Source organism: Amblyraja radiata, chromosome 4 (genome assembly GCF_010909765.2).
Source record: "Amblyraja radiata isolate CabotCenter1 chromosome 4, sAmbRad1.1.pri, whole genome shotgun sequence".
NCBI lineage: Eukaryota > Metazoa > Chordata > Chondrichthyes > Rajiformes > Rajidae > Amblyraja > Amblyraja radiata.
In genome coordinates, this window is record NC_045959.1 from 19,983,358 (window position 1) to 20,007,471 (window position 24,114).

Sequence of the window (24,114 nt, forward strand, 5' to 3'; positions counted from 1 at the left end):
GGCTCATTGGGGAAAAGTGTGTGTGTGTGTGTGTGTGTGTGTGTGTGTGTGTGTGTGTGTGTGTGTGTGTGTGTGTGTGTGTGTGTGTGTGTGTGTGTGTGTGCTTTGCATATATCGGTCGAGTGTTTTTTTTAAATGTCATAATTGTACTAGCTTCTACCATTTCCACTGGCAGCTCGTTCCATATACACAACTGCGTGAAATTTTTATTTTTTTCCCCCCCACCTTATAGCAATTTCCATTTTCCCCCAGGGAAGGAAAGCCCTCAGCTCCAAGGAAAAAAGACCCAGCTTTTTTTTAAATCTTTATCAATTTTAATCTTCATAGCTCAAAACCTCCAGTGCTGGTAACATTTTTTTTTTACACCCCTTCCAGTTTAATGACTGTCGCAGAGAGACCAGAACTGTACACATTATTCCAAATGTGGCATACTGACATTTTGTGTACCTTCGATTTTCCAGCATCTGCAGTTCCTTCTTAAATACTGTACTCAATACCCTGACTGATGAAGCGTGCCAAACGGCTTCTTCATCACCTAGTCTACCTTTCCCATCATCACTTTCATGGTACTCTGTTTCCACACCCCTGGGGCTCTCTGTTCCACAAACTCTCCGAGGCCCTACCATTTTCAGTGCAAGTCTTGTCCTGCTTTGGCTTACCAAAATGCAACACCTCGCATTTATCTGAATTAAGCTCCTTCTGCCATCCCTTAGCCCAATTGATTAAGATCCTTTTGTAACTGTAAATAATCTACTTTATTGTCCACTATACCACCAATTGTAATCTAATGCACTAAATGGTCAAACATGGGACCTATATTCACATCCAATTAATTGATATAAATAACAAACACCCGTGGACACTGGATAGATCCTTGTGGCACGCCATTTGTTACAGGCCTCCAGTCTGAAAACCAATTCTCTTCCACCACCCCGTCTCCTTCCTTCTAGTCAGTTTTGTATCCAATTGGCTAGTTCACCTGGGTTAGATTGTCTAGTTTGGCTATATCTCGTGATTTGACCTTCTAGATGAGCCTACCTTGTGGTACCTTGTCAAAGACATGCAGGCAACTTCCACCACGTTGTCCTCAATCTTCTTGGTCACCTCTTTTAAAAACTCAGGCAAGTTCACAGGACATAATTTCCCATATGCAAAACCATGCTGGATCTCCCTATTCAGTCCTTGCTGTCCAAATGTGCACACTCACATCTGCCAAACTTTATGAACCCTCCCCCCTCCCCCCTCTTTCATCCCGGGAGCAGTTGCTGAAAATGGGATTGGTCCCTGCGGTTTTGCATCTCTCAGCCTAGCTGGTAGATTGGTGAAAAAAAATTTCACACACACACACGAGTTCCTATTCCAGAGTTCAACTTTTGAACTAGCAGCTGGTACAAAAGCTGACACAAATGTTCTCATGGCCCAGTCACATGGACAGGAGCCATCACGGTGCCACACGACTGGAACTACTGATGTTGTATCAGATTTACTTTGTTCCACCAGTAAACTGGAGTTATGGTAAACATTTCATATTAAGAGAGTAACAGCACAAGAGTTCCACAGCTGGCTCCGAGCTGCATTGTCCCCATCGCTGCGTGCTGTAACTGTAGGTAAGATTGGGAAATAATGACTTTTAATCTACTGTTTACAACTGCGCAGAAGCCATCCTTCAAGTGCACAGTAATATTGATGTTAGTTTAAGATACTGAGCCCGCTTACTTCCTGCGTGACCTTTCATATCATACAAATCAATTAGCCGCAGTCACTGATGAGAAGCTTCCAACAAAGCAAGGATGCTGGAACCAATCCAGGCACTGGGGAGACAACACTTCACTGAGCATTGGATCTCAGTGGCAGCTGTGGCTCACATGAATGCACTCCTGCCTCAGAGTCAGTGGGTTTCAGACAAGTCCAAGAATTAAAGGCAAATCTTTCAAGAGTGAAGTTGTGGATGTCCATTTCACCAGAGACAACTGAAGCGTTAGTAAAAATGAACTGAAGATTCCGATTTATACCATAGACACAAAATGTTGGTGTAACTCAGCAGGTCAGGCAGCAACTCTGGAGAAAGTCTGAAGAAGGCTCCCAACCTGAAACATCACCTCTGCATTTTCTCAAGAGATGTTGCCTGGCTCATTGAGTTATTCCAGCATTCTGTCTATGTTTGAAGCTAGCTAATGATTCCTTTAAATCAAATATTGTTTGTTTTTTTTTAACTCAAAGATCCTTGAATGTCAGGAGTGTCAAGAATGTTTTATTGTCATATGTCCTGAAACAGAACAATAACATTCTTATTTCCAGCAGCACCATAGATATATGTCAACACTGTACTCTGTAAACACCATAATGAACAATACAAAAGTTCAGTATATATCCAAAAAAAATCAAACAATAATAGTACAAAGATAAAAACAATGCCCCCCCCCCCCCCCCCCCCCCAAGTCTATTAAGTCTGAAGAAGGGTTTCGGCCCGAAACGTTGCCTATTTCCTTCGCTCCATAGATGCTGCTGCACCCGCTGAGTTTCTCCAGCTTTTTTGTGTACCCCCCAAGTCTATGTAGTTTAGAGCTTATTTAGAGTTTGTAGTGTTTCATAGCATGATGGCTGTTGGGAAGAAACTGCTCCTGAACTTGGACATTATAGACATCAGGTTCCTATGCCTTCTTTCTGGTGGCAGCAGGGAAATGAGAGTGTGGCCAGGGTGATGTGCAGGCATGATATTCACCTCCAGAAAAAAAGTAGGAAGTATTGGCTGGGGGTCCAGACTGGGGGCCAGGGGCAATGCCAGTGGGGGTTTAGGGGGCAACGCACTGTCTAGCACTGTAACTGTAAGTAACATTACCTAAACTTTAGTTTGACTTCCTCTTTGCCCGACACTTTCTGTTTGTAAACTTGCTCAACGTAGCTTCCCTGAGCTTCTTTCTTGCCTGAGTAGCTGCTAGCATGTTCCTTTCTCTAGGCTTCTGCACCCATCCTCTGCTTCAGTAAGGGAAGGTGTTCGGTGATTGGCCGCTACACTCCTCGGAGACCGCTTCTGATTGGCCGCCGAGAGATCGGCGCATTATGTGATTGGAAGCAACGCCCTTGGAGACAGCGACTGATTGGAGAAATATAGGCCGAAACGGATTTTTTGGGAAGCTGGTCGGTGATTGGACGCAACCCCCTTAGAAACAGCGGTTGATTGGCCATCAAGTGACCGGTACGGACCACATTATGTGATTGGACGCAATGCGCTTAGCGACAGCGGCTGATTGGATGGGATTTAAATCGGAAGAATATCATGCCTGGATGTGAGTCTATGATGTTACTAGCTTCCTTTATGAGGCAGTAACTGCTGTGGATCCCTTCGATGGTGGGAAGGTCAGTATCCGTGACAGACTAGGCAGTGTATACCACTTTTTGCAATCATCGTCGTGCCTGGCCGTTTGAGTTGCTGAACCAGGCCGTGAGGAAACCAGTCAATATGCTCTCTACTGTACATGTATAGAAGTTCAAGAGAGTATGTGTTGACATACCAAATCTTCTCAGTCTTTTAAAGAAGTAGAGGCATTGAAGTAGAGGTCTGAAGAAGGGTCTCGACTCGAAACACCACCCACTTCTCTCCAGAGATGCTGCCTGACCTGCTGAATTACGCAAGCATTTTGTGTCTACCTTAGATTTAAACCAGCATCTGTCGTTCTTTCCTACGCCTAGAGGCATTGAAGGGCTTTCTTTATGATTACACCAATGTGCTGGGTGCAGGACAGATTTTCGGAGATATGCACGCCCAGAAATTTGAAGTTTTAGACCACCATTCTAGATAGGTTTGTGGATCCTCAGCCTTACTCTTCTAAAGTCAAAGACATGTGATAGGAGTCAAGGCCTACAACAAACAAGATCTCATTGAATGGGAGAAAAACAGGTTTGAGGGGATGAATGACCACCTGCTCAAGGGGACCCAGCGGTATGAACATTGACGTCTCCAATTTCAGGTAGTACTTGCTTTCTCCCTCCTTCCCCTCCACTTCCGAGCTCTCCCACAAGCCTACTGTCTCTGCCTCTTCCTTTCGTTCCCCCCCCGACATCAGTCTAGAGAAGGGTCTGGACCTGAAATGTCGCCTAGTCCTTCGCTCCATAGATGCTGCCTAACCCGCTGAGTTTCTCCAGTCTACCTATGATCCAGTCTTTAATGCTTTATAAATTCTGATGGTTTGGCATTTGGCTCAAGTCTTGCGCTCTGTGGAATTCATGGGCTCCCGGACTCTGACTGTTGAAACCTAGCTGATTCAGTTTCCCAGGCTTCCTTGAAATTGAACAGGTTCACTGGAAAATGTACTTTAAAGTCAATGTCATTTAGTCAATGTCATTCCAAACTATTATACTGTGTCATTTAGCACAGAAACAGGCACTTCAGCGCAAATTGTCCATTTCGACCAAGCTAGTCCCATTTGCCTACGTTTAACTCAATGTCCTTCCAAACCTTTCCAGTCCAAAACTATGTAGCATCTTTAAAGTTAAAACAAGTGAATTAAGTGGGTTGGAGTATTAAAAACAAATGAACTAAACGTTTGTTGCAGTATTGATTGCAATAACATCAAAACAACAAATAAACACCAAACTATGAATTGCATGGGTTGCACTCGGAACTTTGGGCTTTGTTTTGTTTTTGCACTATATTATTTTGTTTTTTAACATGGGATTTTTTTGCCTGTTTATTATCTTATCTTTTGATAATATGTTAGATTGCGTTTCCAAACTATTATGATGTTTCCAAACCTGTTGCGCTGTCTCTGCAAGTAAGAACTCCATTGTACCGTTCCAGTTTATAAGACAATAAAGCACTCTTGACAAAATAGTTCAAAAATGTGTCTGTCCAATAGCACCAAAGTCCCAAACATGCTGCATTAAAAGATTTTTCACTGTATTAGACAATGTGTTAAATTGAGCTCTCTCAGCAAGACGCAAAATATCTCATGGCATTTTCTTTTCAAAATGTAGTTTGGAAAATCTCACCAATGCCCCAGCCAATAATTAAGTGGCCTTTTCACGGGGCGACTTGACGCAAGAGTGAACCAGAGTTTAACATCGTGGGAACCTCGTGCGATAACAGTACGGCATTCGTGGACCACCGTGGATCACCGTGGCGCTAACGGCAGGTAATCGTGTATCTTGGTCACTCGGGAGAAAATTCAAGAAAGTTTGAATTTCTCCAAGAGTGACTTGTACACTTGTGGTTGAGCATTGCAACATTGTATGAACAAGTGGCCAGTGCGATATCCGTGCGATATCCGTAATATCGTGATGACAGGACATCAGACTCCGGCAAGACCAGAGGTGGGGGTCTGTGCATTTATGTAAATAAAGCATGGTGCACGGACTCCACCATCATCGAGAGTCACTGCTCAGCTAACCTTGAGTTCCTCTTGGTTAGATGCAGACCGTTCTATCTGCCCAGAGAGTTCACCTCCACTGTTGTGACTGCAGCCTATATCCCTCCTGATGCTAATGCCAAGCTTGCAATGAAAGAGCTGCATACTGCCATTAGCAATCAACAGACGCACAACCCCGAGGCAGCCTTCATTGTTGCGGGTGACTTCAATCACTCTAACCTGAAGACTGTACTCCCCAAATTCCACCAACATGTCTCCTTCCCCACTAGAGTAGACAAGACACTGGACAAAGTCTACACCAACATGGCTGAAGCTTACAAAGCCATCCCCCTCCCCCACCTTGGTCAGTCTGATCACGTCTCATTGTTCCTGCTCCCTAAGTACTCCCCACTCATCAGACGGGTTAAACCAACTGTGAGGACAGTTAAAGTCTGGTCAGAGGAAGCGGACTTCACACTTCAGCAGTGTTTTGGAAACACTGACTGGAAGGCGTTTGCAGCCCAGGCCACCCTTGACTCCCACACGGACATTGATTCCTACACATCCTCTGTTCTGGACTTTATAAACTCCACCATCAATAGTGTCACCTCCCTCAAACAGGTGACCATATTCCCGAATCAGAAGCCATGGATGAACAGCGAGGTCAGGCTACTGCTGAAAGCACGGGACACCGCTTTCAGGTCAGGCGATGCTCGAGCCTACAGTTCAGCCAGGGCTAACCTGAAGAGGGGCATCAAGAAGGCCAAGCACTGCCATAAGCTCAGGATTGAGGAGCACTTCAACAACAACTCCGACCCCCGACGCATGTGGCAAGGCATCCAGGCCATCACGGACTACAGACCCTCCAACACCACCCCCACATCCAGCGACGCCTCCTTCCTTGAGGAGCTTAACCACTTCTATGGCCGCTTCGACAGGGACAATCTAGAGACAGCCATCAAGGCTGTGCTACCTGCCGATCACCAACCCCTCACACTCACCCCCTACGACGTATTCGTGGCACTGAGTAGGACTAATGCACGTAAAGCTGCTGGCCCTGACGGCATCCCCGGGCGCGTGCTCAGGGCCTGTGCTGCGCAGCTGACAGACGTCTGGACTGACATCTTCAACCTGTCACTTGCCCAAGCAGTTGTCCCCACGTGCCTTAAATCCACCTCCATCGTGCCAGTGCCAAAACACTCCACTGCGGCAAGCCTCAACGACTTCCGCCCAGTTGCACTTACCCCCATCATCACCAAGTGCTTCGAGAGGCTGGTCCTGGCACACCTCAAAAGCTGCCTACCCCCCACACTGGATCCCTATCAGTTTGCCTACCGCAAGAACAGGAGTACGGAGGATGCCATCTCAACGGCACTTCACTCCGCCCTCTCCCACCTCGACAACAGAGACACTTACGTAAGAATGCTGTTCATCGATTACAGCTCAGCATTCAACACCATTATACCATCAAAACTGATCACCAAACTCGGTAACCTGGGCATCGACCCCTCCCTCTGCAACTGGATACTGGACTTTCTAACCAACAGACCCCAGTCTGTTAGGTTAGACAAGCACACCTCTTCAACCCTCACCCTGAACACCAGCGTTCCACAGGGCTGTGTGCTGAGCCCCCTCCTCTACTCCCTCTTCACCTATGACTGCACACCTGTACATGGTACTAACACCATCATCAAGTATGCAGATGATACAACGGTGATTGGCCTCATCAGCAACAACGATGAGTCGGCCTACAGGGAGGAGGTCCAGCACTTAGCAGCATGGTGCGCTGACAACAACCTGGCCCTTAACTCCAAGAAGACCAAGGAGCTCATTGTAGACTTCAGGAAGTCCAGGGGCGGCACGCACACCCCCATCCACATTAACGGGACGGAGGTGGAACGTGTTTCTAGCTTCAGGTTCCTGGGAGTCAACATCTCCGATGACCTCTCTTGGACCCACAATACCTCAACTCTGATCAAGAAGGCTCACCAGCGTCTCTTCTTCCTGAGGAGACTGAAGAAGGTCCATCTGTCTCCTCAGATCCTGGTGAACTTCTACCGCTGCACCATCGAGAGCATCCTTACCAACTGCATCACAGTATGGTATGGCAACTGCTCTGTCTCCGACCGGAAGGCATTGCAGAGGGTGGTGAAAATTGCCCAACGCATCACCGGTTCCTCGCTCCCCTCCATTGAGTCTGTCCAAAGCAAGCGTTATCTGCGGAGGGCGCTCAGCATCGCCAAGGACTGCTCTCACCCCAACCATGGACTGTTTACCCTCCTACCATCCGGGAGGCGCTACAGGTCTCTCCGTTGCTGAACCAGCAGGTCCAGGAACAGCTTCTTCCCGGCGGCTGTCACTCTACTCAACAACGTACCTCGGTGACTGCCAATCACCCCCCCACCCCCCGGACACTTATTATCACTTATTATTATTTATTTAAATCATTTGCTATGTCGCTCTTCCAGGGAGATGCTAAATGCATTTCGTTGTCTCTGTACTGTACACTGACAATGACAATTAAAATTGAATCTGAATCTGAATCTGAATAACTCTTGCGGGTACCGTGGGAACTCCTGCGAACGGTGAGTAACTGAGCAGTTTGATTGTCAGTGCTTATTTTACCTCATTGTTAAATAAATATATTTTTTACTATCAGATTGATGTCTGCAATTCTTCATTAACACATCACTACAAGATGAATGTTTCTAATGTTATAATCCCTCTCATGCTGAAACACAAAATAGTTGAAGGGAGGTGAAATAATCACATTTTCATCCGTTTTCATTTTTGAGTGTTCAGGTACCTCACTTGCTGAGCTATTTTACTCCAGCAGTTTGTGTCTCTTTTTGTCTAAAGCAGTTTCTAAGACTGTAGGAACTCTGCGGGCCAGGCGGCATCTACGGAGGCAAATGGACAGGCGACCCTTTCTTCAGGCTGCCTTATCTCTCTCCCCCCCCACCCCCTCCCCCCTACTCCCACCCACACACACAAATGCTGGAGAAACTCAGCGGGTGCAGCAGCATCTATGGAACGAAGGAAATAGGCAACGTTGCCTACTACCCTCTGTGTAAAGAAGCTGCTCCTCAGCTTTCTATTAAATCTTGCCCTCTCACCTTAAACCCGTGTTCTCTACTTTTTGATGCTCCGACCCTGAGTAAAAGTCTGTGCATTTCCCCTCGGTTATACACCTCCATTAGATCACCCTTCAGCCTCCTGCACTCCAAGTAACATAATCCTCGCCTGCCCAACCTCAGCGGGAGAAACTCAGCGGGTGCAGCAGCATCTATGGAACGAAGGAAATAGGCATGGACGGATAGGCATTATCCTGCATGGATAACAGGAGTCCCAGCCAACACGACAATCGCCCGCTGCAGTCTCGGAGCTTCCACTGCGAAAACGGTGCCTACATTTGAGCACTTATGTAACTGAACCATCCTAACACCAACCACAGACCATTCCTGAACTACTACCTACCTCATTCGAGACCCTCGGACTATCTTAGATCGTATACTCACTGGCGTTATCGAGTTACAGTGTGGAAACCGGCCCTTCGGCTCAACTTGCCCATACCGGTCAAAATGTCCCATCGAAACTAGTCCCATCTGCCTGCGTCTGGTCCATATCCCTCCCAACCTGTCTTATCCATGTACGTGTCTAAATGTTTCTTAAATGTATGGATGGACCCAGCCTCAACTACCTCCTCTGGCAGCTTGTTCCATACACACACCACCCTTTGTGCGAAAATGTTACCCCTCACTCAGATTCCTATTAGATCTTCCCCCCTCACCTTGAACCTATGCCCTCTGGTCCTCGAATCCCCTCTGTGGGCAAAGGACATATATTACCCTGGACTCTGTCTATTTCCCTGCCAGTTCGTCTCATGGTTTTGTACACCTCTCAGCCTCTGTCCCCAGTGTGGAGTTAAGGGCTTGTTTATGGGCGCCCTGGGCTGAGAACTCTGGAGGATGGGTTTTAGACTTTATCGGGAATCGAGATAGACCCCGTAATGCAGGAGCAAAGAATCGCAGACGCTAATCTGCATTGGAAAGACACAATATGCGGGAGTAACTCAGCGCTGAAGAAGAGTCCCGACCCGAAACATCATCTATCCATGTTGTCTAGCGATGCTGGCTGACCCGCTGAGTTGCTCCAGCGCTTTGTGTCTTTCCACTAGACCTGTAATAAGTCTCGGCTGGGTGTTTACTGGGATCTCTGGTGTTTAATAGACGTCCTGATGTTGTTTTTGATCGGGTTTACTACTGACAGTATTTAATCAGATCCATATTAAATCATTTCCCCTTCACCTTAAACCTATGTAATCTGGTCCTCGATTCGCCTACTCTGGGCAAGAGACTGTGCATCTACCCAATCGATTCCTCGCATGATTTTAAACATTATCTTGCACACAGCGTTGTTCCCTTCACCATGTATACACCATTTATGGCTCGATTGTTACTATTTATTGTCTGTCTACTGACTGGTTAAACGTTTGAAAGTTTCACCTCTCAGTAGATAATAAAATAAGACAACCATCACGGTCAATGTGAGACAAAGTCTTTATTCTTATTTGACAAAATAAAAAGACGACTTCTTGCACATATTGAGAGAAGGTGCATCACACCAAACAACATTTGTCTAAAAAAAACAGATTATTCTTCAGCTCATTAAAGAGCTCGGGTGAAATTCTGACAAAGTTTGTGAATGCACTTTTATCCTCTTCGCACAGCACATTAAGCAGCTGATCATATTGTCCAAATTGAGGTCTCCGTTGAAAGATGGGCTTCACCCAGTGAGACTTCCTCTTAATTCTCTTTTTAATTAATCTCACCCTTCTGCCTTCACGCAAGCGTTCTCGATGCACATAGTTAGTATAGGCATGTCTCCAAATGAGCCAATTCAACCAAGGGAGGAATATAGTATGTGAAAAAACCCAATATAGTGTGTGAAAACAAAGTAACATCATTTGTGCCACGTGATTAACAACACTACAGTTCACGATGTTCATTCAAGATTAACGGGAAAGCTCGGGAGACGGACAAGTCACTCGCACAAATAACAGAAATGCCGAGTACCGTGGGAACTCTTTATCTACCCCCCGTTATATCGTGCGAAACTCGTGCTGGACCACGACCACTTCACTCTGGTGACATCTTGCGTCAACTCGCCCCGTGAAAAAGCCCCATTACCTCTCAATGAATTTAACATTTACAGTACATATTCTGTTTTGCTGCTACAAGTAAGAATTTCATTGTTCTATCTGGGACATATGTCAATATAACAGTCTAGACTCTTGATATCATTAAAGCAGATGATATAGTTATTAACTCAGTGATGTCTTGTGAGTTCTTGCTGTGTATCAAAAGGCTGCTGCATTTGCTCCAGGACTACAGTGACTACCCTTCAAATGGTCCTCAAGGGCCACAAAGTACTTTGGGATGTCTTTGAAAGGGAGATGAAAGGCACAATATTCAAAGGTAAGACTCTACTTAAAAACACTGTTGGCAAATTCCTTGGACCTCGCCCGAACTCATTGGGAACCCTGATGCAAAGGGTTTGGCATGCTGAATCTCAGCATAGTCAACTCACCCTATTATACTTGTGCAAATGCAACTCAGCAAATATCTTGAATGAAATCTGTGACCAAGACATTTTCTGCTTTACTTCAGCAAGTCCCCACTACTGCTGATAACCCTGACAATCACAGATACATAGATACATAGAAAACAGATGCAGGAATAAGCCATTCAATGTGATCATGGCTGATCAACCACAATCAGTACCCCATTCCTGCCTTCTCCCCATATCCCTTGATTCCGCTAGTCCTGAGAGCTCTAACTCTCTTTTGAATGCAAATAGTGAATCAGCCTCCACTGCCTTCTGAGGCAGAGAATTCCACAAATTCACAACTCTCTGGGTGTGACTTACCGACTAAAAAACTGGATAATATGTTCTGGGAAAAATATTTAAATTATTTTCTATTGACTGGAGAACAGTATCTGTTAAGTCTCTCAGAAATATCCTCTGATCGTGCAGGGACATGATTCGTAAGTTCGCAGATGACACTAAAGTAGTTGGTATTGTGGACAGTGAAGATCATTAGCAAGAATTGCAGCATGATTTTGTTTAGCTGGGCAAGTGGGCCTTGAAATGGCTAGTGGAGTTTAATTCAGGCGAGTGTGAGGTTTTACATTTTGGGAAGTATAACCAGGGCAGGACCTTCACAGTGGCCCTGGAGAGAGTTGTAGAGTAGAGGAATCTAGGAATACAAGTACATAATTCCCTGAAAATATCATTGCAGCCAGAAAGGGAAGGCATTCCCGACACTGGCCCTGGCCTTCATCAGTCAGGAAATGGAGTACAGAATTTGGGACATCAGTGAGGCTTCATTTTTGTGTATTATATATAATGGAGAATTGTGTTCAGTTTGGTCACCCTGCTAGAGGAATTATGCCATTAAACTGGAAAGAGTGGAGAGAAGTTTACGAGATTTACGAGGATGTTGTCAGGATTAAAGAGCCCGAACTAGAGTCATAGAGTCACACGGCATGGGAATAGGGCCTTCGGCTCAACTTGCCCATACCGAACAAGATGCCCATCTACAATAATCCCACTGCCATGTTTGGCCCATATTCCTCTTAACCTTTCCCATACATGATGTACCTGTACAAATGTTTTTGTTTTTTTTAAATAGAGTTTGGACAGGCTAGGAATTTATTCTGAAGGGCAATCTGAGATGTGAATAAAATCATGAGATGAATAGACAGAGAGAATGCATGGAGTCTTTTATCCCCAGGGTAGCGGAATCAAATACTAGAGGGCAAAAGGTTTAAGGCTAAAGGGAAAACCCGTGGGGTAACTTCTTCCACACCGAGAGTAGCGAGTATATAGAATGAATTGCTGAAGGAAATAATTGAAGCCTGTACAATAACAAAGATATTAGACAAGTACATGGATAGAAAAGATTTTGAGGGATATGGACCAAACGCAGGCAAATGGGACTAACTTAGATGGAGCATGTTGGTCGGCATGGACGGGTTAGGCTGAAGGGCCTGTTTCTGTGTTTGATGACTCTATAACTCTGAATAACTTTGCACCCATTGACATATTCGGCAGGTTTCTAGTTTTATTTGAAAGACAATCATTTCACATTGATTTCCGTCTACATGGAGCCAGAAATTAGCAAGCAAACACTAATAACCTCAAACACTCAACCACAGGGCACTTAAAACAGTAGACTGCATACACTCTAAACGTCGAGCCAGTCAAACACAGGAGCAAAATCCAACCCCATTAACAAGGTGGTAGAATGCCATTTGTAGCAGCTTACTCTGCAAAAATTAATCATTGCATTTCCCACATCACAGCTGCAACCACTTCTCAAACGTGCAACATGCTGCAGTCCTTTGCTGCATTCTCCAAGTGCAAAAGACTCTCAGAAATTTGTGAATTAAAAAAATAGAAAATCCCAAAATTACCAATCAAGTTAGGCATCTGTGGTGGAAGAAACAAAGTTGACACTTGGGGTTAATTACCCACCATCAAATTTCATCAGAAACCAGTTCTGACCCAAAATATTAACGCCCATTCTCTCTCACCAGATGCTGCCTCACTAGGTGCTTCTGTCATTTTCTATGCTTATTTTGGATTTCTATCATTTGCAATATTTTTGCTTTATCAACAAAATAAATGCATGTATTTTTTCAGTACAATAGCTGTAATAGATTTTCCATATGAATTAAGTTTTGTCAATTAATACAATGGAAAACAGCTACATGTAGTTGCACCTGCCAGTTCATTTCCAACCGAATTTAGTTCCTCGATCACTATTTCACTACATCATGAGATAGCTCGGAGGCTCCAGCTGCAGCCGCAGGTCCGGTGGACTGGGACATCGGGAGCTCACGGGTCCGGGTGGAGGGACCGCTTTCCGGAGCTCCCGCAACGAGACTTCTCTAGCCCGTGTCGCGGGGTTGGAACGACCCGGAGCGGGGCTGTACATCGCCCGGCGCGGCCTAAAATGGCCGTGGGACTCACCATCGCCCGCCTGGGGCTTCGACATCGGGAGAGAAATGGAGAACAGGGGAGAGAAAAGACTTTGCCTTCCATCACAGTGGGTTCACTGTGATGGATGTTTTTGTAAATTGAATTGTGTGTCTGTCTGTAGGAAATTGTCTTTGTTTGTATGGCTGTGGAAACGGAGTTTCGTTTGAGCCTCACTGAGGTTCAAATGACATGTAATAAATATATTGATATTGATTGATATTGATATCCAGTAGACATGCAAGAACCATCGGTCAAGAGCTACTGGAGGACAGAAACTTTGTCCCAACCTCTGCATGCCCTTGACCAGCTGTACTGCTTCAGGGACCATCTGTGACAGGTTCATACATGCAGGCCCACAAGTTGATCCACACCCACCAACCCCTGCAGGAGGGAGAAATTGCTGTTTATATCATCAGTCGTTGTGTGACACAACTGGTTACAGGTGACGGCACAGCGGTGGAGCTGCTGCCTTGCAGCGCCAGAGATCCAGGTTCGGTCCTGACTATGGGTGCTGTCTGTACGGAGTTTGTAAATTCTCCCTGCGACCATGTGGGTTTTCTCCGGGTGCTCCAGTTTCCTCCCACACTCCAAAGGGCCTGTTTCCACACTGCAAATCTAAAGCTGCTGTCTCATAGCACCAGGGATCCAGGTTCAATCCTGTTCTCAGGTGCTGTCCCTGTGGAGTTTGCACTTCCTCCCCGTGACCATGTGCGTTTTCTCCAGGTGCTCCCACTTCCTCCCCCATCCCAAACAAGTGCAGATTCATCTGTAAATTGGCTGCTGTAAACAGCTCTTAATATGTAGGAATGTGGCAGGAATAAAATGGGATTCTTATAGGCAAGTATTCCATGCAGACTCAAAGGACCTCTTTCCTTGCTGTATGGCTCTATTTTTATCCTGCAAGGTCTATGATGGAGTTAATTCGTTTTTGGTGTAATTTTCTAGGTCTCTGTAACCAAAGACACAAACAAGGAGGAAAACCAAGAAGTTTCCCACTACATTACGCCGTCGAGTCTCTGTAGGGGGCGCCGTCGAGTATGGCTGCCCTGCCAGCAGCTGTTAGTCCTTTCACCCTTTATTTTTATTTTTAGTGAGTTAAAAAGTGTTTGATTTGGAGGTCTAATCTTTTTATGTGGGGGGTGGAGGGGAGGGGGAAAACTGTTTTTCTCAGTCCCTACCTGGTCGGAGATGCGGCTTTTCTCCGAGCCGTATCTTCGCCCCTTCCTCGCGGCCTACCAACGGGACTGGAGTTGCGTTTCCTGCCGGGACCGGCCAGGACTTCAGCTACGGCGGCAGCGCAGCCCTGAAGCACCATCACGGAGCGGGCGATGCCTTACCCGGGTCGCCGTGCGGTGGGCTCCGGAGTGCTGAGGCCGCCGACTCCAGCATCGCGGAGCTGTGGTCTGTGGAGCGTCCAGCCGCGGCGGCGCTGAACTTTAAACACCTGGGAGCGCCAGTGTTGGAGCTCTGACCAGCGTGGCCCGTGGACTTCGGGAGCCACGGTCTCCGGGGAGGAAGCGGCCGTTCCAGACACTCCAAGCCGCTGAGAGGGTTCTGCCGACGCCGGAGTTCCATCATCCAGCGAGAGGGCCTGAAGCATTGGGTTGCCGTAGCGGCGACTGCGGCGCCTCAATAGGCCTGACCATGGGTAAACAGGGGATAGGACTGGACTTTGCTGCCTTCCCTCACAGTGGGAACCATTGTGTTTATTGTTAAATGTTGTGTCTTATTTTTATTGGTGTGCTGCAAATGGCAAGTCAAATTTCACTACACCAATTGGTGTATGTGATAATAAATGTCCTTTGTATCCTTTGAAATAGATAGTGGGAGCAGATTCAATCAGAACGTGAAAAATAAACTTGAAATAGAAACATAGGAAAGAGAAATGTAGTTAGAATAATTGGAGAGTAACCATAACACATTCAATAGAGTAAAAATATGCAAAGTGTTTTTAAAAAGCATTATCAGGAAAATGCTGACATCAAGTCTCGTAAAGGGGAACGAGGGCAGTTGGCCACATTTTTGGGCACTAAAGAGAGCAGATTAAATGAAGTGGTTTCGGATGGAGATTCCAAAGCTTCGACGATCATTGGAATGACCAGGATGTCTAAGTTGGGGCAGCACAAAGATCCCAGATAGTTGTAGCACTGGAAAAGGCATCTGGGAAAGGGAGAGGAGGGGGCGTCTGCCTCATGGTCAACTCTGCGTGGTGTTCAGACGTGGCAGTCCTGTGCAACTCCTGCTCTCCACACCTCGAACATCTGGCGGTGAAGTGCCGTCCCTTCTACCTCCCGAGAGAATTCACCTCCGTTATCCTGACCGCGGTCTACATCCAACCCCAGGCAGACGTCCGTCGGGGACTGGAGGAACTGCACGCCGTGGTCAACAAACACCAGACGTCTTACCCCGAGGCATTTACCACCATTGCTGGGGACTTCAATAAGGCTAACCTCAAGAAATCACTCCCCAACTTCCACCAACATGTCTCCTGCTGCACCAGAGGACCTAACACCCTCGACCACTGCTACACCACCAGAATGCCTATCGTTCTATCCCTCGCCCTCACTTCGGTAAGTCCGACCATACCGCTTCTTCCTGCCTACAGGCAGCAATTAAAGAGCGCACCCCCAGAAGTGAGGACAGTACAGAGCTGGTCGGGGGGGGGGGGGGGGGGGGGGGGGCAGAAGAACAACTCCAGGACTGTTTGGAGTCTGTAGACTGGGAAATGTTCAAGGACTCGGCAACGGACTTGAACGAATATGCCACAGTCGTTACAGACTTCATAAAGAAATGTGTGGAGGACTGCATCCCTACAAAAACCTTCCGAGTTTTTCCCAATCAGAAACCTTGGATGAACTTTGAGATCCGCACTCTCCTGAAGTCCAGACACAGGGCATTCACCTCCAATGATACAGTGGCCAACATGAAGACCAGATACGACCTTGGTAAGGCCATGAAAAAGGCCAAAAGGGACTTCTGCTCCAAACTGGAGGACGAGACAGATGTTCGGCAGCTGTGGCAGGGCCTGAATGCAATCACCTCCTACAAGGCGAAACCAGGAGGCAGCTCGAATGTCGGTGTAACATCACTCCCTGACGAGCTCAATGCGTTTTACGCACGCTTTGACAGGGAGAATACTGATGTGCCTTCCCGATCCCCCATTCGCTGTGATGGCATTTCAGTCTCAGTCACAGAGGCCGATGTCAGGAAATCCTTCAGAGGGGTGAACCCCCGAAAAGCACCTGGTCCTGATGGTATACCCGGTCGTGTTCTAAAAACCTGTGCGGACCAACTGGCGGGAGTTTTTACGGACATTTTCAACCTCTCACTTCTGAGGTCTGAGGTCCCCACATGCTTTAAAAGGGCATCAATTATACCGGTGCCCAAGAAGAGAAAGGTGACGTGCCTCAATTACTATCGACCAGTGGCACTAACGCCGGTGGTGATGAAGTGCTTTGAGAGATTGATCATGGAGCAAATCAACTCCTACCTCGACAAAAACCTGGACCCACTGCAGTTCGCATACCGCCACAACAGATCAACGGTGGATGCGATCTCGCTGGCCCTCCACTCCGCACTGGACCACTTGGGCAACAAAAACTCATATGTCAGGCTGTTATTCATTGATTACAGCTCGGCATTTAACACAATCATCCCCTCCAAACTGGTTACCAAACTCGCAGAACTGGGTCTCTGCGCATCCCTCTGCAACTGTATCCTCGACTTCCTCATCCACAGACCACAGTCTGTTCGTATTGGTGGAAATGTGTCAGCCTCGATAACAATCAGCACGGGAGCACCTCAAGGCTGCGTGCTCAGCCCCCTGCTGTACTCACTCTATACCAATGACTGCGTAGCGAACCACAGTGCGAACTCCATCATCAAGTTCGCTGACGACACCACTATTGTTGGGCGTATCACTGATGGGGATGAGTCAGAATATAGAAGAGAGGTCGAGCAACTGTCCATATGGTGCCAACGCAATAACCTGGCCCTCAACACCAGCAAAACCAAGGAACTGATTGTGGACTTTGGAAGGAGTAGGAGGGGGACCCACAGCCCCATTTATATCAACGGGTCGATGGTTGAAAGGGTCAAGAACTTCAAATTCCTGGGCGTGCACATCTCTGAAGATCTTTCCTGGTCCGGGAACACTAACGCAATTATCAAAAAAGCTCATCAGCGCCTCTACTTCCTGAGAAGATTACGGAGAGTCGTATTGTCAAGGAAGACTCTCTCTAACTTCTACAGGTGCACAGTCGAGAGCATACTGACCGGTTGCATCGTGGCTTGGTTCGGCAATTTGAGCGCCCTGGAGAGGAAAAGACTACAAAAAGTAGTAAACACTGCCCAGTCCATCATCGGCTCTGACCTTCCTTCCATCGAGGGGATTTATCGCAGTCGCTGCCTCAAAAAGGCTGGCAGTATCATCAAAGACCCACACCATCCTGGCCACACACTCATCTCCCTGCTACCTTCAGGTAGAAGGTACAGGAGCCTGAAGACTGCAACAACCAGGTTCAGGAATAGCTACTTCCCCACAGCCATCAGGCTATTAAACCTGGCTCGGACAAAACTCTGATTATTAATAACCACTTTCTGTTATTTGCACTTTACCAGTTTATTTATTCATGTGTGTATATATTTATATCATGGTATATGGACACATTTATCTGTTTTGTAGTAAATGCCTACTATTTTCTGTGTGCTTAAGCAAAGGAAGAATTTCATTGTCCTATACAGGGACATATGACAATAAACTCACTTGAACTTGAAGTTTACAGAAATAGAGAGGGGAGAGACAAAGAGGGATTTAAAAACAAAATGAGAATTTTCACATCAAATTTACCAGAAACCAAGAATTTAGTAGTCTCAGAGCTGAATCAATAACAATTCCATATCTGTATATCCCATCAGAAAGCACTTCTGACTTAATTTATACATTTAGAACTATGTGGAAGGATAAATTGGCAGATGCAGCTTATATCTTGGAGCACAACATAAACATCAGTTTCAAAGTATAGCTGTGAGAAATATTCTTGAAAATCGCTTCATGTCAAAAGATCATTTACATTATCATTGAGATACAAATATGCAACAGGACATCTCTTTTCAAACTCTCCTTCCGAATTGTGTTACGTCGCATGCTATGGGTCAACTCATCTGCTAACATAACTATCAAATAAACAATGTTGGTTATTCCACGGTACCTTCCAGTTTGTGAAGGACAAGTATGTAAAGTCGGATCTTGTAATACAAGTTCACCACTGATTTTCCAGCACCTCCTTCAATCCGGACGAAATAACACGAGTGTACTTGAAATCCCCACGAAAGTCCCCTCAAAAATGTGGTGCCTAGGCCAGGTGAGGCAACCGATCCCGACCTCATAGTGACGTTGGCAGCCGATCAGTGGGTCGAATTTGCCCCCAGCTGGAGCACGTGGATCCGTTCCTGTAGCCGGCTTCCATGGCCAACTTGGCGGGTCAGTATTCAGCCACCCCCAACCGCCCACCCCGCGATGGTGAACATTCCAGTACCGTTGGACTCCTCTCAGAGGCCATGACCTCTGTCAGTCTGGAAAAACAGATAATCCGGCTAGGCTCCAAAACCCCAAAATCGGTGGTTGACCTACATATAACACAGCATTCATTAGGATATTCCCTGGAACTGAGATAGGGACTGTGAGAGGGCCATGGGCACAAAGGGGCAAGAGGGATTGAAGGAATCCCGACACAAAAGGATTGAAATGGGCTTTAGTGAAAACCTTAATATTTTGGTGATTTCAGCAAGATGCATGTAAGGGCCCAAGCAATTACTGTTCATGTAAAGTAAGAGCAGTTGGAGTTAAACTTTGTTATAAAATACTGTACAAAGCCACTAACTGCTTATTTTTCTGTAGTAATTGGGAACAATAATATTAGCTCATATGTTCAACAGGAGATGGTACACTGAACCAGCAACACTCTGATTGCTTCCAAATGGTATGAACGACATAACTTGCATAAACCACACACGCATCCCAAAATAACATGGAAGCACCAACGCATTTAAAGAGCTGTAGTGTCCACTTAAAGAACAAGTTGTAAAAAATTCATAAAGAAAAATAATGGGGCTGTGGGATATTTATTGCTTTAATGAATTGTCAGGTTGTGACTTTCACAGCAAGGCCTGAGATGATTGCCTGTCTCTAACAGCCCTTGAGCTGATTGGCTTGCCAGCTATTCATAGGGCAGTTAAGATTAACTATGCTGCTGTGAATTTGGCATCATAAAGAGAGCGGACCTGGTAAAGTTTCCTGCTCTCAACAATGCAAGTGAACTGCAGGGTGGCTGAGCAGATAGAGCTGCTCCCTTACAACCAGAGAAACACTGGTTCAAAACTGACCCTGGGCCTTCTCACAGAGGATTCTGCTTATTCTCCCTGGGACCACATGGACTTGAGTCCGGTGTTGTGATCTTTCTCCCCACACCAAAAAAGAAGTGCTGATAAGTTATCTGGTAACTGAAATTATCCCGAGTGTAGGTCGGTGGCAGGAGGTTGTAGCCGGAGGGTGTTCAATGAGTAAAAGGTAACTGAATGGGGGAAATAGAACTGATGAGAATGTGTTTAAGAAGGACCCCAACTCAAAATGCTTTCTCTCCATTTCCGTCGCGCAGTTTGTTTTTGTTCAGAATGTCAGTATCTGCAGTCTCTTGTATCTCCAGCATTTCCTAAACTATCCATGAAGGTGATCTCTTTCTACCGAAACACTGATTCAGGGGTAAATGCAGGCTTGTGCCAGAGGATTTATTTTGTATAACCTACCAAAATGGCCTTGAGTTAAACAGCTGATGGAATGCATCACTAAACAATGCAAATCAATGAGTGCACGTTCAACAAAAAGCAAGTTCATGCCACACTGATGATGTAGCAACCAGTATGTAACGCCAATCAATTCAACAGTTTAGATGCTTCTGAGGAGTTCAATTCTCTGGTAAAGAACTGCTTAAAAAGTTTAATTTTGACATTAAAGAGAGACACCAATCCCTGAAGCTTTTTTCAACACTTGGCTGACAACTGAAACAACCACACCCTTACAAAAAACTCAATTCCCCGAAGAGAGTGACAGGAACTTAAAAGTTTACATCAACTCTGTCAGCCTCATCTGTAACGGTCTAAGCCCAATAGTGGCTCCACGGGAGAAACATACTTTGCTGCCACAACCACAACTGTTTAAATCCACAAAGAGTTGGCAATCCCGAGTTGCGTATCAGACACTGGTGGTATAAATATGATTATTCGTCATTCAAGTCAAGTCAAGAGAGTTTATTGTCATGTGTCCCGAACAATGAAATTATTGCTTGCTGCAGCACAACAGAATATTATAAGCAAAAATACAGAACAGTTCAATATACACATAAATAAGCAGGTAAAGTGCAATAGGCTGTTACAGTTCAGTGTCTGTTTGTTGGCGAGTTTAATAGCCTGATGGCTGTGGGGAAGTAGCTGTTCCTGAACCTGGATGTAACAGATTTCAGGCTCCGTACCTTCTGCCCGAAGGTAGCGGAGAGATTAGTGCGTGGCCAAGATGGTGTGGGTCCTTGATGATGTTGGCTGCATTTTTGAGGCAGCGACTGCGATAGATCCCTTCGATTGTGGGGAGGTCAGAGCCGATGATGGACTGGGCAGTGGTTACAACTTTCAATTGTCTAGAAATGTTTTTAAATCAAAACTTTTCTTTTAGTTTTCACGACTGTACCGCGAAGATATAAAACAACAAGTGGAAATTCTTCTGATGATGTTTCGGACTTGAAACGTCAGCATTCTCGTATCATAGATGCTACTTAACTTGTTCAAAGTTTATAACAGTTTCTATTTTGTTTAACTTAAATCTAAATTCCAAAGTGGTCATACGCGAGTTTCAATAACACGAGTTTGCAAATCACTTCGCTAATACACACTCACAACAAAGACTTGTCGCTGATATGCACGTTATATCCCAACAGTTGGAGCATTAAGTTGACAACTTGAAAGAGCCGAGAGAAAACGTACAAACACCTTTAGTGTTAACCGCATGTAGAAACAGCAGCGACTGCAGAGCGGCATCTACAGATATCGCATATTTGAAATAATTTTGGAAGAAAAAGATAGGTAAGGATCCATTCTAAGGATAATTATGCGTGTTCAATTTCACTTCATCCGTTTCACCAGAGATGCATCTTAACGAAACGCATGTCATCAAATCCAAAACGAATACGTTTAGGGTTACATACACACCCATCCACAAACCAAGTCAAGCCCTCCCACTGAAGATCTCTGCAATCAACACGCGTTTTTTTTGTCAAAATATTTTGCTTCTTGCAAAGTGTCCCGTAAATGGGTCTTTACTCTCTCTCTTTCCCCGCGAACTCCACGCCACTCCATCCCCACTTGCAACCCAACTGAGCCCGCGCGCTGTGTTCCATTCCCGGGCCCCGTTCCATTCCCATTGCAACGCGTTGTGTTCAATTCCCGGACCACGTTCCATTCCCAATGTAACGCGCTGTGTCCAATTCCCGGGCCCCGTTCCATTCCCATTGCAACGCGCTGTGTTCCATTCCCGGGCCCCGTTCCATTCCCATTGCAACGCGCTGTGTTCCATTCCCGGGCCCCGTTCCATTCCCATTGCAACACGCTGTGTTCAATTCCCGGACCACGTTCCATTCCCAATGTAACGCGCTGTGTCACGCGCTCCAGCTCCAGTCCTTACCCGCTGGGCACCACTTGGCCCGGTTGCCAGCAAAGCTCCTTCACCACCCCAGCCCGGTCGGACTTCACCCTCTTCTCCTGCGGCCGGGGCCGGGGCCTTTCGCGTTCGGCTCCACCGTCCGGCTCCACGGGGAGGCAGTGAGCCAGCACCGAGCCGATCTGCACGGGGCAGCCGACTTTCACGCTCCATTCTAGCAGCCTCAAAGGCACAGTGCCCGGGGCCGACACTTCCAGCACGGCCCCGGCTGCAGCTGCAGGCGTTGGCTCCCGGTCTTGATATCCTTCTCGGTCCCGGTCCGACTCCCCCGCGTCCGCCAACGTCGCCATCTTCTCGCCGCTGGGAAGGAACAAGAACGAAGAGATGATTTTTTTCGGCGTTTCGTGTTTTGAAGATCCTCGGGCTACAAGCAGAGAAACACTCAGAGGCAAAAGTGCAAGGAAAGGTTCACTCTTCCCGCCTGTAAACAGGAAATAATACACCCGGAGCCTGCACAGGGAACTTCCGGTGCACATGCAAGGATCTTACAACACGTCTTCCGACCGCACTGTCCCGGCGCTCAAATACACACAGACATATGTGTGTAAACTCTTATTTGCAGCCTGGCCATGCAATTAATTGCAGAGGGGTTTTTTTTCACCAACATAGGTCTGACACGCTGCATAATGATACAAACGTTGATGTTCTATTCGGGGAGAGCTAGTCCGATGGTTTCAAATGCACAGTAATCCTCGCCAAAGCAACAACAAAAAAGAAAACCAAAACGGTGACAATTGTCAGGCCCGAATCAGTTAAAGGTCAAAAAGAGGGTGGTAGTCAAATTGCAGCCGGGTCAGGCTGCCACTTGGTCAGTGACTGTTATGGCTCAGCGATGCAGCAGGTCCGAGAGTTAAAACTCAACCCGAGAAGCTAGAATGCAAACATGCAGACTGGCATCTGTTGGATATACTGAGAGCGAGTGCTGCACTGTCAGATATGCCGTCTTACGGGAAGGACAGTTACACTGTTATGAAGGATAACAGTAAAGGATAAAGGTATCCCAAAACAGGCGAAACTCCAGTTTAATGTCGCTGTCCTAACAGGCAAGATAGTTATTGCCACGACTGAAAAACAAACTCGATGTAGGAAGAAACAAATACATCAAATAAGCCTTAAAAATGTGCTCTAAGCATTTATTTCTTCATCTGAGGTAGGACGGCAATAAGGGGAGAGGTCAAGCAGTGAGCGCTATAAGAATCACTGACTGCGGGTGACAAGCTAAACTGCCTTTTCATATTCCTAGTGCTTCGTTTTAACTGTTGGGAGGAAAGTGAAGTAGAAGTTAATTTTAATTTTAGTGAAGGGTAATGAGAATGGCATGCAATTTATCTTCAAGCGGTGTCCTGCAGAAAAATATATTTTTTGGTTGCCTTTTTCGCAGTTTCAGTCATTTTGTCTTTTAAGCTTAAAAATAACATTGCCCACAAAAGATGGGATATGGGAATTAAAAGTAGTATTAGGGACTTTAATGTAACTTCAAAGATCTGATAAATCGAAAAGCAGCAACTCATTGTTTAGAAGACATTGGTATTGGTTTATTATTATCACCTGTACTGAGATACAGTGAAAAAATATATATATGCTACCTAGGCAAATCATACAGCAGGTGATGCATAAAGTAGGTCCTTTGCAGTCAGAAACAGGTGAATTGATCATGGGGAACAAGGACATGGCAGACCAATTGAATAACTACTTTGGTTCTGTCTTCACTAAGGAAGACATAAATAATCTGCTGGAAATAGCAGGGGACCGGGGGTCAAATGTAGGAACTGAGTGAAATCCAGGTTAGTCGGGAAGTGGTGTTAGGTAAATTGAATGGATTAAAGGCCGATAAATCCCCAGGGCCAGATAAGCTGCATCCCAGAGTGCTTAAGGAAATAGCCCCAGAAATAGTGGATGTATTAGTGATAATTTTTCAAAACTCTTTAGATTATGGTTCCTGAGGATTGGAGGGTAGCT

The 24,114-nt window shown here is 46.0% G+C and overlaps 1 protein-coding gene across 2 annotated transcripts in view; it reads right to left on the reverse strand.

Moving 5' to 3' along the window:
- The window catches only part of ctdp1 (CTD phosphatase subunit 1), a 295,146-nt gene extending 272,396 nt beyond the window's left edge, over positions 1 to 22,750 (reverse strand). For both annotated transcript variants that reach the window (XM_033019051.1, XM_033019052.1), the window contains exon 1: positions 22,120 to 22,750. In XM_033019051.1, coding sequence (XP_032874942.1) covers positions 22,120 to 22,631 — 512 coding nt within the window. In that variant the 5' untranslated portion in view covers positions 22,632 to 22,750. The remainder of the gene's footprint in view (positions 1 to 22,119) is intronic.
- Positions 22,751 to 24,114: the final 1,364 nt, after the last annotated feature.